The 14,427-nt window shown below is 42.9% G+C and overlaps 1 protein-coding gene across 2 annotated transcripts in view; it reads right to left on the reverse strand.

Moving 5' to 3' along the window:
• Positions 1–14,194, reverse strand: part of NCAPG2 (non-SMC condensin II complex subunit G2) — a 39,907-nt gene extending 25,713 nt beyond the window's left edge. The window contains exons 1-10 of one of the 2 annotated variants that reach the window (XM_077303427.1): positions 14,082–14,194; positions 11,320–11,408; positions 10,527–10,715; positions 8,992–9,106; positions 7,611–7,771; positions 6,384–6,518; positions 5,507–5,601; positions 3,935–4,004; positions 2,624–2,710; positions 64–159 (exon numbers count right to left, since the gene is read on the reverse strand). In XM_077303427.1, the coding sequence (XP_077159542.1) occupies positions 64–159; positions 2,624–2,710; positions 3,935–4,004; positions 5,507–5,601; positions 6,384–6,518; positions 7,611–7,771; positions 8,992–9,106; positions 10,527–10,715; positions 11,320–11,397 (1,026 nt within the window). In that variant the 5' untranslated portion in view covers positions 11,398–11,408; positions 14,082–14,194. Of the gene's footprint in view, positions 1–63; positions 160–2,623; positions 2,711–3,934; positions 4,005–5,506; positions 5,602–6,383; positions 6,519–7,610; positions 7,772–8,991; positions 9,107–10,526; positions 10,716–11,319; positions 11,409–13,101; positions 13,258–14,081 lie in introns of those variants that run through there. The other variant, XM_077303426.1, reaches the window with a different exon arrangement.
• Positions 14,195–14,427: the final 233 nt, after the last annotated feature.

Below are 14,427 nucleotides of genomic sequence, written 5' to 3' on the forward strand. Positions count from 1 at the left end.
TTGTTAGTACCAGAATTAAAATTATCTGGATGTTTGAAAGAAAACCCAAAGTATGTGAATTACCTTCAGTGCTCTCCAAAGAATAGGCTGATATAGTCTGTAAAGTACCTCCTCAACTCCCTGGCGACACTTATTTTGTTTGTGGAAATAGCTCAGCAACTGACAAAACAAAGTCAATGTAAATAATACAAGAGGTCATTTCACAAGACGCACAAACATGGTAAATTCTACCCAATTATTACATTTTGCAAAATGAGACTTTAGAAGAGCTTTAGAAGAGATGGTTTTTATACCCCTCTATTCTCTACTTTAAGTCTCTTCTCCCCACAACAGCCACCTTGTGAGGTAGGTAGGCCTGAGAGAACAGGATTACATTAGAGTTCACTGCTCTTAACCACTGTACCACTTACTTTGAATGTATATTAATTATATCTACAAAAATAAATTGATTTTTTGCAATTAAAAGGTCATCTGCACAGTTATGTATGTAGATGTATGTAGACTCTGTTTAATATTTTACAGTTCGAGCCTCAGAACTGGCACTCAGATCTCCCCCACGGAGCAGAGTTTGCTCTTCTGCATAAGACTGGATGGGAACAGCAACATCCCAAACAAAACCAGAACTATTCCTTCCTCTCTGGAGATCCTACAGACTCTTGGGTCCTAAAAATCATTCAGAACTAGACTATTCAGCCGAGTGCTAGTTCTCCAAATATCCCGTTCAACCTAATTCTTCAGAAAAGAGGCTCCTCGTTTCTTCAAAGAAAGGCAGCATACAACTTGTACCAGTTCCCAAATACAGCACAGGTTTATACTCGAAGTGAACGTTCTCTTTATATATCCATCAAACCAAGCTTTCAGAAAGAGAATAAGCTGTTCAGTGTCCTAAATAAGAACAGTAAGGTTTTGCCCCAATGTAGATCTAAGTGTGTGCCATCTGTTATCTCCTTGTGCTGACAAAGGAGACTCTACCACAAGCACCCTTAACAAGCACAGTTGGCTGCATCATCTGAGTAATGAAAGCATGTCCCTTCAGGAAACCTGCAGAGCTGCTATGTGGGTGGTGGGGTCTCTCCCTGTGTCTTTCTGGCTCAAGTTCTGGAACATCTTGGAGCTGCTGCTGCCTTAACACAGCAACCATATGTGGGGCTAAACAGAGGCAATGAAGGAGAACATGTCTTTAGGAGCACCTCATTTACTTCCATCCCATATTCATAATCACATCTTCATCATTTGAGAACCAAACACCCACACAACTCGTTTTGTGTAACTAGGGTTTGAAGTTTACATATAACTTGAATAACAGTTCCTTCCTAAGCCAAACAAGCCATTCTTGACATCAACGTAACTTTGCTTCGAAGGGGAAAACAGTAAAAAACCGCACTGGGCATGCCATCCGATATTCCAGAATGTCTTGGCATTCAAGCCCTCATTACTTCAACTTTTCACAACGGCTGAGATTGAGAAGTGCCCACTCTTCTGCATATTCAAGTTACAAGTTTCTAGTTATCATTAATCAAGGATCTCAAGTTGGTATACCTGATATAGTCCCATTTGGTCCTCTTAACAACACTGAGATGGGCCAGTCATTGCCCCTCAGCTTAGCCCAAGGGCACCCAAGTAAAGCTTCATTAACTGAGCAGAAACTTGGCCTCAAGCTTGACATTCCATTCAACACACCACCAGGTATCACAGTAAGTCTTAAGCCTGGTGTGGTGGTTAAGAGCAGCGGCCTCTAATCTGGACAGCCTGGTTTGATTCTCCGCACGCAGCCAGCTGGGTGACCTTGGATCAGTCACAGTCCTGTTAGAGTTTTACTCAGAGCAGTGCTCTCAGAGCTGTCTCTGCTCCACCTACCTCACAGCATGTGGGGAGAAGGGAAGGTGCTTTGCGACTCCTTTGGGTAGTGAACACTGGGATATAAAAACCAACTTTTCTTCTCTTCAAACTATAGCAGTCACATTTGTGCTATGCAAAAAACATTTAAACAGTACAAAAATGGACACTCAAGACATTATTACATTATTATCAATCACTGGTTTTCAGATGGTTCTAGTTCAACTTGTTCTGCTGCATTCTCAACAATGTTTCCCTGCAGCTGTGGGGGAGCATAGGAAGCATGCCAAGCAGCTCAGTGAACCAAGTACATGTTTTTGAATCCACTGTATCACACAGTTCCATCTGCAGGAATTTATCTGCAAGCAAGTCCTTGTGGAAAGAGTTCCTAAAGGTAGGGAAGTTCTTTAGATCAGTGGTTCCCAACCCCCGGTCCGGGGACTGGTACCGGTCGATAGATCAGTCGGTACCGGGCTGCGGCTCCTCCTCGTCCTCCTCCCTGGCTGCTGCCTCGGGGGCTGCCCTGCCACTGGCTCACCTTTGGTGCTCTCCAGAGGCCGCCATGGCTGGGGCTCCCCCTCAGCGTGGCACTGCGCAGCTGCTGCTGGCAGCGCACCCAGTGGGTGGCGGGAAGTCAGGGGTGGTGGCAGGAAAGCAAGCGGAGCAGGGGCTCGGGCAGCGACGTCCCTCGGCTACCCCCCCCCCCGGCCTCAGTAAAATTGTCAAGCGTTGACCAGTCCCTGGTGATAAAAAGGTTGGAGACTACTGCTTTAGATGGTAAACACACCTCTCTTGTTTTAGGATGTAGTGGAGAATTTCTGGGAAGATGAATTGCATGATGCATGAAATCCTGAATACAATTATGCTCGATCACCTGAAACAAAAATAAAGACACAAAGGTTTATATTCCCCTGTCATATATGGCTGCCATTTACAGCTGTTTCACACAACTGTGTAGGATGCATACATGTGCAGAGGCAACCACCAACACTTCCCCACCTCAAAATTACTATTTTATTTTATTAATATACATAATTATGCAAACTTAAAACACATGATTAACCAGCTATGGTCTCTTGAAAGTAATGACAAGCCCTACAAATTCCAGTGCCACTGTGAAGCAACAAAACTGCAATCTAAGAAACATGTGTTCAAAACCACTTTTATTTCCAGTAATTTGGATTTTGTCTAATACCAGCTTCCCTTCTCGTAAATTATCTCATATTTCTGTTTATTGAGTTGGCCCATAGTGTGCCTTCAGGAAATGAAATAGAGGGTAATTAAAAGAAACATGAGACAGTTCCATGATGAGACTGGGAAGATGGTACCGAATGGCTGCTCTTTATTTCTGTATTTCAGAGAATGAGGATTTAAAATATAATCCCCCCTCCTTCCATGAGCTCATGGAAAAGGGCAAGATTGCATATCTAAATGAATAAGGATTTAATCCTAGGTGGTGATGTTATGGCTCCTTGAGCTCAGATGACACAGGAACAGGCTCTTCACCTCCTTGCATTAGCAGAGATAAGTTTCTGCACATCCGTACACAGTTAAAGAGATAAAGCAGGTCTTGCGTTAGACAAACAGTGAAGTTAATGACTTGCTAAGAAATTAGGATAAATTGGGAAGGAGTGACAGAAGCAGTAATGAGGAGCGATGAAGACAAAAAACCCTCAACAAGACAAACACTGCAGCCTGTTACCCCTTCCATTCTGCTACTTGCAGAAGCAGCTTGACGTAACTTCAATCTCCACATTATTACTGGGGGTGGATGCAAATGCAGTTTCAATAATTGTTCCTGGCTGTCAATAGCTTGGTGAAGGCAGTGAGTGACACTTTCCCCTGAAAGCTGTTTCTCCACAAAAGAGCTGCTAGCTTTATATGCATGTCTCAGAGCCAAGATGCAAAAACTACTCTTTGTGTTCAAGAATCTCGTAAAGGTGCTTTCAGCACCACTAAAGTGGTCTCCAGCTACCTAACTATAGCATGGACACAGCTGGACTGCCTCTGCTATATATAACTAAGAGGAAAAACATCTTACCAGCCCCACCTCCCATCTTGAAATAAAGAAAATTGTAGCAAGTTCAAAACAATATACCTCTAATATCTCCCCTGAAGCTTTTTTCCAGGCTCTGAAATAAATTTCTGCAATGTTTGTCATCAGGGACCTGTGTTAGCAGATTAAGACGCAATTACGTTTGGAAAAAAACAGATGCAAACAATAAACTTATACACATTTCTTTACAGTTTTAAAAGGCTTCCAGGCAATTTGCAGGCTTATCCTCAGAATAAAACACACACAAATCAATTTGGGTAGCTCGCAGTTTAAAAGAAGCCATGAAGCTGCATTCTACTGAGCCTGATCTTTGGTCTACTCTGACTGGCAGCAGCTCTCCAGGGTCTGTGGAGTTTGTTTCTGCATCTGCTTCTCCCTGATCCTTTTAACTGAAGGTGGTGGGGCCTGAATTTGGGAACTTCTGAACACGAGCCAAATGCTTACCACTGAGTCATGGAATCTTGTTCAATACAGTTTGTTACGCAGAGGTATGTCAAGGGTCTGCTTAGTTACCATGGCTAATAGGCACAGATAAACTTATGGCATAGACTATGTCTGTTTTGTTAAAGCCATGTACACTAGTGGGTATCATCACATCTTGCAGAACTAAATTTAATTTGTATCTGCTGTGAACTTGCACCCAATGAGCAGATGTTCAGCCTACACTGTCATCCCAAGAGACCTTTCCTGGATAGTCACGGTCAAGGTAAGCATTACCCAGCATGCCTGTGAAAGTCAGAGCTCCCCCCCAACACTTTGTGTTTGTTTATACAGGATCTCATCAGTCATTCTGCTGTTCTTTCACACAAGCTAGTAAAGCAGAGCCCACCCTCTAGCATTGAAAATCCTGACTGCAAGGCGGAGAAGACGCTGCTTTTTCTCGTCTTGGGGCTCTAGCGAGAACAGATTACAGCTGCTTGTCAGTTGGAGGGAGCATATTACCATCTTGAAACAACTTCATTGTTTCATTGATTTGCTTTTCAGTCCAATTTAAAGCGCTGGTATTGACTTTTAACGTCTTATACCTGCATACCTGAAAAATTGCCTCTGCCAACACAAACTGTTACTGGAGCCCCTATTTCAAATCCATTTGTTTCATTTTCACTCTGTCCAATCTTTTACAGCAGAAGTTCTGGAATGGGTTGCCAGAAGAAATGAGGAGGGTCCTTACTTTGCCCAAAGTTTGCAAGCAGTGAAAAACTGTTCAGGCAGACCACTGATGGCCATTAGATTAGGTGGAGGATTTTACTAATGGAGGCAGAGGGCTGTTAGTGATGTTTTAAATTTGACTTTAATACCTAGCTCTTAGCTTTAGATGACTTCTTAACCCACTCTGGGTCACTGCCTATGGGGAGAAAGGCAGGACAAAAGTGTTTTAATAAAGAACAGTAATTGGAGAACACTCCCTAATAGATGGTGTATTATTTTTATGGAACAAATACAAAAGCATGCATTCAGCCTGGAATTGCACTAGCCTTAAATCCAGATACTGTCGGTGTTGCAGATATGAGTAGGAGCATACACACACAAGTGTGAACACAAGCAACAAACAAAATGGCACCCAAGAAGTGCCCAAGAGCAGCACATGTCTAACAGCACATTAAAAAAACGTACCGAGGAAACCACTGCAACTGATTTTTAATAGTCCCATGTATCATTTTAATGAAATTTACATTCCATGTGAAGAGAAAACTCAGAAACCTTCTCCCCTGTAAAAGACAATATTCCTTCATAAGAAACAATTGGCTCTGCTTAAGTCTGGAAGTACTATTAAAAAAGCAAAACTTACAAAATTTTGAAGCCAAAAAAAAAGTGACATACATGCTATTCTTACTTCCCTATGAAGCCTAAACTGATACTGATTTAATACTAAGTGACTCAGCATATTCTGTTTGGCGTATTTATGGAATTTTAAAGTATGTCTTCATTTTCTGTAAGAAAAACTGCAAATATACCCAAAGAGTTGCTAACTGATACACCCTATGATACAATTGCACATATTGTAAGATTAATTGTGGCCAAAATTATGTTTAAACAAAAAAATATCAAGAATGCTGCATCTCTAAAATTATACGCTATTCCCTACATCTTATCTCTGGCAAAAGAACCTCTGAAAAGGCAACTGCATTGGAAGGATTTCCCAGTCACAACATCTGCTGATGTCATGCTGGAAACTCAGTCCTGCCCTTGATAAGCATCTGGGATGAGTAGTCCACAAAAGGAGGGGAGAGGTGCTGAGGGTCCAGAGCAAGTCCAGGTACCTTGTTCCCATGCAACACATCACTGGGGAAGATGCATTCTGCTTTAAACATAATCAGGCCAAGCAACTTCACTCCTTCACCATCTCTGCTGAAGGAAGATGGCACCAATGGGAAGCCTTGCCTTCCCCAGATTTCCCACACCATTACATGTGAGAAATTGTAGCTGTACCTCTAGTCTCCACTTGTTTGGTTAACCATAAAAAGTGCAGTTAGAAAAAAAGGATGCTTACCTCTTCTTTTTTAATATGGCTGATGCTCATAAAGCATCGAAGTAACAAATCCTTCACTTCATTACTCTCTTCGGAGTCGTAATCAAAGCATAGTAAAGCCCGATGGATTTGCCATAGACGGGTTACATCTGCACCCTGAGGGAATGACATTCAATTACACTTCCATGAGGATCACAAAGGGGAAATAGGGATTAAGACATGGATGCCAGAGTGGACAGTCAGTCAGTCAGTCAAGAGAGTAATGCATTTATACTCTGTTCAAAAAATATGTAAACCCATTAATACGTAAATATAGCATGCCCCCGATATGTAACAACAACAACTTTTATTTTTATAGCCTGCCTTTCCCGGTTGGCTCACAGCAGATTACAACAAGGCATATAAATGTCTATCGTTATCTACCGTTATCTACCGTTATTACAGGTAAAAGCAGGGAGGCCAGCGTTTTCTCAGTGTTAATTTCCTGGCCTCAACTGAAGACTTAGTGGAACAGCTCTATCCAGGGAGAGCGTTCTACCAGGTGGGAGCCAGGACTGAAAAGGCCTTGGCTCTAGCTGAGGCCAGTTTTATTTCTTTAGGGCTGGGGATCCTGAGCTAATGCTGATCACTTGATCTTAGTGCTCTTTAGTGGGGTATATTCTGGAGTGATGATGAGCACATAGTCATAGTAACCATATAAACAATTTAGCAGGAGGGGATATAAACGTGTGTCTGGCTAACAGATGTATATAAAGTCCTCCAGTGGAATGCATACAGAATTTTCTCTTATAAATAATTTGTTCCCTTTATTGGCAGCTCCAACAGCAGGGCTGCAAACTCTGGAGAGGCTCTCGCTTAGGTTCAACAGCTGGGCCTGCTGACTGGACAGGATATTGTGGAACAGTAATCAACAGGTGTCATCCGACAACAATTTATATTATACTGTTATAATGTTACAACCACTGTTATTACTGTATTATTATTGAAGACTGTTTCATGTATTGTTTATAAGTTTAATGTAAACCGCCCTGAGCCTCCGGGGAGGGCGATATATAAATATAATAAATAAATAAATAAATTTGCAGACAGAATTTGAGGTCACCCAATTTTACTCGGGTGCCTCCATCCTCAGAAAAATTAAATACACTCCAAGACAACTGACAGTTATGACAACAATGCCCAGCTCACAAATGTCAATTAAACAATGTTAGCAAAGTTTATGTGGACATTTATAAAGAGGTAACGTACCACAATGCTTTTCCTCTCAAAGCTGTTTCTCAGAACCATGATGAAAGCAGTTTTCCCAAACCGTTCCTTCCCTTCAAGGCCCTTCTGCCACCAGCGTTCACAGAGTTTCTGGATAGCCCCAGCCAGAGTTTTCTCAGAGACTGGCAATGCATAAAGAATCCCTGCAACAAATTGAACAAAACTGTAAGTGTAAAGCCGTTTCTTTGACAATGCAGTAGTTCTCTCAAGCCCTTTCAAAGCTGTTTTTGTTATGCCTTGATATTTTTAGTATCAAAGTGGTAGGGGTTAAGTCAACAACACAAGAAAATCAGAAAGGAGAAGCAAACATAATGAGCTGGATAGCTCAGGCTAGCCAAACCTTGTCAGATCTTGGAAGCTAAGCTGGGTCAGCCTTGGCATGTCTTTTGTCTTGAAAACCCTACCTGGGATTGCTATTAATCAGCTGTGGTCTGATGCCCCCCACCCCACCCCCAAGAAATAACCCAACAAAACACATTGCAAAAAATATCTTCAAGAGCAAAACCCCTGCATTGTTGTCCACTTTTTTTGTTGCTGGCGTGCACACACTCTTTATTTGGTAAATTTTTATCCCATCTTTCATCCAAGAATCTAAGGTGGTAGAGTTTCCCACATCCTCACAACAACCCTGTGAGATACATCAGACAAAGTGACTTGGCCAAAGCCACCTAATGAGCTTCCACAGCAGAGGAAATCTGAATCCAAATCTCCCAATCTGAAAATCCAACTCTGCCTATCTCAACTTTTTCACCTTTGAGAAACCCCTGAAGTGGTACGATTGTGCAGATTACAGTTGGGAAGCAGTTGTGCCCACCTGGGGACCCAAACCCTTCCCACCCCCTCCAGGTCCCTCATTGGCTATTTTGGGAGGGAGGAGGCTGGCCAACACAACCATTAATGGTCCTATCATCTGATAAATGTTTATTAAGTCCCGCTCTTTCAGGAAACCCTTCTGGGGCCGTCAAAAAACCCTAGGGCTTCATAAAACTGGTTGAGAAAGCCTGCTTTAACTACTACACTCTGGCTTTTTCAGTGTATCTCCTAGTACCTGGCTTATGCTCTCTGACCTTGGCATTCCTAGTCAACTAACCAATGTCCTGGCCTTGACACCGTGAGACAAGTTATGGCTCCGCCTTTTCCTGTCATGTGATGCCATGCCAACTGCTTATAACTTAGTTGATCCCACTCTACTGGTTAAAGATGGATCCCAGATCTGAAAAGGCAGAAGACCACCATTTTAAATTATTAGTTGACAGATTTGAGAAAACGGCTGTTAGATAAGCAGGTTGAGAAATCTGGTTAGGCAAGAATCTGATTTTCTAAAAACTATGCAAAATAATCTCTCATGAAATCCAAAACATACCATTTAATATCAGGGTACATTCTAGGAGATCTTTGTAGTTTATATTTTCATCTACTGTAGGGATGGATAAATTGAGTACTGTTGCCACACCTTGTAGTATAACTGTGGTTTGATCCTGAAAATTCAAGAGACAGTTAACATTTTACAAAGGAAAACAGTATACCTGATATCTGACAAGGCTGTGAAGTAGAAGCCGCTACAAAATAATCCCTACCAAAGAAGTTAAAGGAAATTCAAACATGCCATTAAAAAAAAAGAATCCAGTTCTGCTTTATGTGAAGCAAGCACCCTGGCCTCGCCCCTGGACACACACAGGCCTCTGCAATTCATGCTAGAACTCAAGGGAAGGAGTAATTCACAAAAGGCCATTCGTCACAGGCAAGCAGAGTGGGGATGTGTGAAATTCTGCCCAATCTCAGAGTAATAACAGAGGCTTTCCCGCACATCTGCTCTTTTTGATCAGGACAGCTATCTGCAGCTTGGCCCTTGTGGCTTATCTCTATAATATTGGCCTATGCTTCCCTCATACCCTCCCTGTGAGGTAGATGTGGCTGAAAGAGAGGAAATGCCCCAATGTCACTCTGTGACTGACTTGTTAAGAATGAGATCTGAACCAAGCTTTCCGCAGTGGAACCGCTATACCACACTCCTGCTAGCAAAGTGTCTAAGAATGTTAATGCTCCAGAGATACATACCACTACTCCTGAAATTCACGTTTAATGAGGGATCCAAAATATTTACCTTTAGCCCTTTCCACTGGTCCTTTTTTGCCAGATTTAGATAGGTGGCAGGAAAAAGAAGAAATCCACCCCACCCTCATATGGAAACTAGGTTTTGCACTTAAGACTCCTTAAGAACCATACTCGGAGAACTATTTGATAGTACTTGATGCAGCAAAGTGAAACAAGTCTTCGAATCATCTGTGTATGGATGGCTGACTGTCTGGATGGCCAACATCAGACAAGCTGAAATAGCAGTGGAGAATAAAGAGGAATGGAACATTTACACAGGATTTCCCAGTACTGGAGCCAACGTAAGAGCCACAAAAATGTTTACATCAAATTGTATATACTGGATTTCAAACAACTAAAACATAAACCATTTAAGCCATAAAAATAAAGTGCTTTTTGCAAGAGTTCAAGAATTCTTGACAAAGGGACATTTGGTGGCTTAGTGCAAACTGCGATGTACTGCCTTATCTTCTGGTTTGCTGAGGTTAGGCTACTGGTTGGTCCTGGCCAGTCTTTGGATGGGAGACCTCCAAGCAATACCAGGGTTGTGAAATGGAAGCAAGCAATGGCAAACAATCTCTGAATGTCTCGTCCTGAAACCCCTGCAGGATTGCCACAAATCAATTGGGTCTTGACGGCACTTTCCACCGCCATCACCAAGGAACTGCAGTACTTTTTGATTCCCTTCCACCTTGTTGATACTGTATTTTAACTTTAATATACTGTAAGCGGTATAGAGTATATGGAGAGGCAGGATATACATTTTAAAATAAAATACAACTGGCAGTGGAAATACTGAATCACCTTTCTGGGAGCTCCCTCAATTTCCATGGCATCGTCACATTCTTCTCCAACCCTCTGCCATTCCTCTACTGGATCATCTACCAAAACCCGTGTTAACAAGCATTTTAACTTCTCCCACAGGGCTTCCTTCTGCTTCCTTGATAGTTCTTGAAGGAGCTCATTCAGATCGAATGAATCAGCTGCATCCTTCTGTGAAACAAGCAACAAGTTGGTCACTGAACAGCATGCTTCCCGCTCACTGCCTCGCTGCAGAAAGACAAGCTCTTCCTTTCATTTGCCCCCAGTTGCCAAATTAAGAGTTTCAATAAATAAATAGGAACAGGGAAAGCAATTTACTCACAATTCTACCAAAGATTGGATTTAACGGTAAAATACAAATGAAATTACAAAGTTGCCTTCCTTGAATAACAGAATTACCCATAGGAGCATCTACTCCAGATCCTTCTACTTTTACCAAAAATCATCCTCAACAGATGCTGTATTATTACTGATAGTTCTTATGAAAACATACAAGGAAGAAAATTCGGCAATCTCTCTTGGCAGTTTGTTTTGTAGCCAAACAGAAGAATCTCTTCATGTTTAACTAGAACTTTTTTTGCAGCTTCCTTCTGCACTTTTCCCAAGAGATGGGCCGGGTGCAGTTTTATCCAGAAGGCAAGTCAGGGATTGGACTACCCAGCATTATCCTGCCCTCTTAACTGGAAGCTGGCTCTCCAAACAAACAACTCCCCACCACCACCCAAAATGTGTTTTCTTACCACCTCCCACTTTGAGCATAAATATGTTTACTTACATGAAGTTGAACAAAATGCAAGAATTCATCAATGTCACCATTAAATACAGCCTGTAGAAATGCCTCTCGTCTTGTCATGTTGTAGCGTTCTGCAATTCACAAAAACTTAAGGTAAAGAAAATGGTGTAGAAAATCTAATTTAATGATTGAACAAAGTCAGACTGACATGGACCAAGGTAGCTACAATAGCATTTCAAAAAATTAGAGTCTCACTGTGGAGATGTGAAAACCTGCTGCAGGGCTCACCCTTTGCATTCCTGTGAAATAGATTGTTTGAGAATCCCACCAGGCCAAAATTTCTGATACATTCTCTTTTCTAATTATTAAATCACTAACAGCACAAAACTGAAGCTGGTTCACCTGACTAAAGGAGGGAGAAAATTGGGAGTATTCAAGCCAGTTAAAGAACACCTGGCCAAACAGCTATTCATCCCTTTCTGAAGGTAACACAAAGCAAAGGTGTAGCTGGAAGCACCATGACAACAGAACCATCACCAAAGGGATTCATTAAATATTTGAAGTCTTAGGAGTCTTTTGGAGTGTACATGCTTTTATAAGTATTTTTATGTTTATTTCATTTGAATCCCCAGTAGTGGAAAAAAGAGGGATAAATGTTCTAAACAAGTAAAACTGCCTCAAGACCTAAGGAATCACAGTATATAGTCAGTCCATACTGACATTTGTCCATGTAAGAACGTAACACAATTTTATGTGCAAAATTGGCTTTTTTACAACATTCAAACAAGAAATTACAGTGACGTGCTAACAGCTGGTACAGCTGAAGGCAGGATGCAGCAGGGTGTACGAGAGCACCTGCTGTGGCTTGACCAGGGAACTTCAGCCCAGCTACTGTGCTTAGAATTGCAACATTTTCCTACATTTCTGAAATAAACAAATAAACACATTTCCCTAGCAGCCTCCAGACATATGCTACATATCAATCCACAGAATCCTTATTTCCAAACCATGTTTTGCACCCCAAGCAGCACCTAGCACACTGTTGTCACTAAACATCATGCCTCAAGCCAGCGTTCCTATTGGCCACCTTTGAAACATTTCCACTCTAGATCACTTTGCTGGCTAGCTTGGCTTTTCCTGACGGGTGGTGCACACGAAAGCTCACCCTTGAATAAATCTTTGTTGAAGGTGCTCTTGGACTCAATTTGTTATATTTTTGTTACTCAATTCTTGTTACACAAGTGTGCAGGCACATGACAGCTCATGCCTTGAATAAATCTTTGTTGGTCTTAAAGGTGCTCATGGACTCAATTTTTGTTATATTTTTGTTACACAAGTTTGCCTACACACTTGCAGCTGAGACTTTGAATACAAATTTGTTGGTCTTAAAGGTGCTCTTGGACTCAATTTTTGCTATAGTTTTGTTACACAAGTTTGCCTACACACTTCCAGCTGACACCTTGAATACATCTTTGGTGGTCTTAAAGGAGCTCTTGGACTCAATTTGTTATTTTTTTTTGTTACTCAATTCTTGTTACACAAGCACATGAAAACTCCTGCCTTGAATACATCTTTGGTGGTCTTAAAGGTGCCCTTGGACTCAATGTTCGTCGTGCCGCTCCAGGCAGACCCACAGGGGTGGCCACTTGACCGTCCTGGCTTCCGCAGCGATGGGCTCGGTCGCCAAGAAGCTTCTGTGGGGAGCCTTTAAGAGGGCTCGCTGCCTCGGCTGCCTTGCTGGGGCTGCGGGGTCCTCCCATTCCCGCCACAGATTCACCCCGCGAGCAAACCCGGAGGCGCCCCTCCCCCCGCTCTCCCACTCACCACAGAGAGGCCGCTGACGCCGCCTTGGCGCTCCCCGACCGAGATTCGAATTCTCCCGCCGCCGCTGCCGCCGTTAAACGGCTACCCGCCCTCCGGCACGCACCGAGCATGCGCACGCAGCCTGCCTCGCGCCCAGCGGCTTCCGACGGGAACGCCAGCTTAGGCTTTCCGGTCGTCAAGCCTTCGCGAGCGCGCGTGCGCAGTGGCGCCGTGTCTTTAACCTTGGGGTTGAGGCGTGAGTGGGGAGACGCGGCTTCGCTCGGGTTCTCCGGGGGAGACTGCAGCTCTGAGGAGTGTAGTTCCCCGGATCGCCCGGCGGGTGGCGCTGCGCTTGATTTGTATAGCGCTTAAAGCGGTTCGCCCGCTTAAAGCGGTTTCCATTTCCCACACTCCCCAGTTCTTGACTTGTGCGCTTTTCATAGAGGGTGTGTTAAACCTTTCCACTTTTTAAATCCCTCATTGGGGAAGCATTCTCATTGATCTTTCCTGGAATAGTTGCCGTGTCTTAAGGCAGGCTGTTGTGAAACCAAACGTGGGTCCCCAGTCCTTAAAGGAGTCAGCCTGGACCTGTGAGGCCTTGTGGGCATGTAAACATAAGACCTTTGTAAAAATTTATGAAGGCTTATTACATATTTTAAAAGACAGGATATGAATATGCAACATGGTGTCTGCAATTTATTATATTATTTATTTATTTATTTGATTTCCATACCACCCTTCCATATGGCTCAGGGCAGTTTACATACGACGTCATAGGGGGATACATGGAATGAGTCAACATACAACAAGAGCAAAAAAACCCCCAACAAAGTTAACTTAAGGTCTAATACTTCAGTACCTGGCATTAAACGGCTCACCTTCTTAGAATACAAAAATTCATGCTAGCTTAAGTGTTCTCTATGCAGATGCCCATTATGATGAAGCACTGACTACAGCAACAACCTAGTCCAGTCATAAGGCTATTTTGGCTTCCCTCTTACCTATGGCTTAATTATAGTCTTTGGCCATCTGGCACCAGAACCCTCTAGAAGATGAGGACCCCTCCTGCTTCCCCTGCCCATCCAGTTCCACAGCTGAAGACAGGTCCTCATGATTAGCCAATTACCACTTCCTCCAGTCAGCCCTGAAAGGGATAAGGAAGGCCCAATTACAGACACCTGCAAGCCAGAGCAGGCCTGCTAATAGTCACATTAACCCTTGAGGGGAATCAGGGTGCTTTGCCTAATGCACGCATCCTCAGTTTAATGGCAGTAACTCAGGAGATCCAAACCGCAGTCTGTTTTGCCCTTCCTGCCAGGTGGCAAATGGTCGTCTCCCCTTAGGGAT

This window comes from Paroedura picta, chromosome 11 (genome assembly GCF_049243985.1).
Source record: "Paroedura picta isolate Pp20150507F chromosome 11, Ppicta_v3.0, whole genome shotgun sequence".
Classification (NCBI taxonomy): Eukaryota; Metazoa; Chordata; class Lepidosauria; order Squamata; family Gekkonidae; genus Paroedura; species Paroedura picta.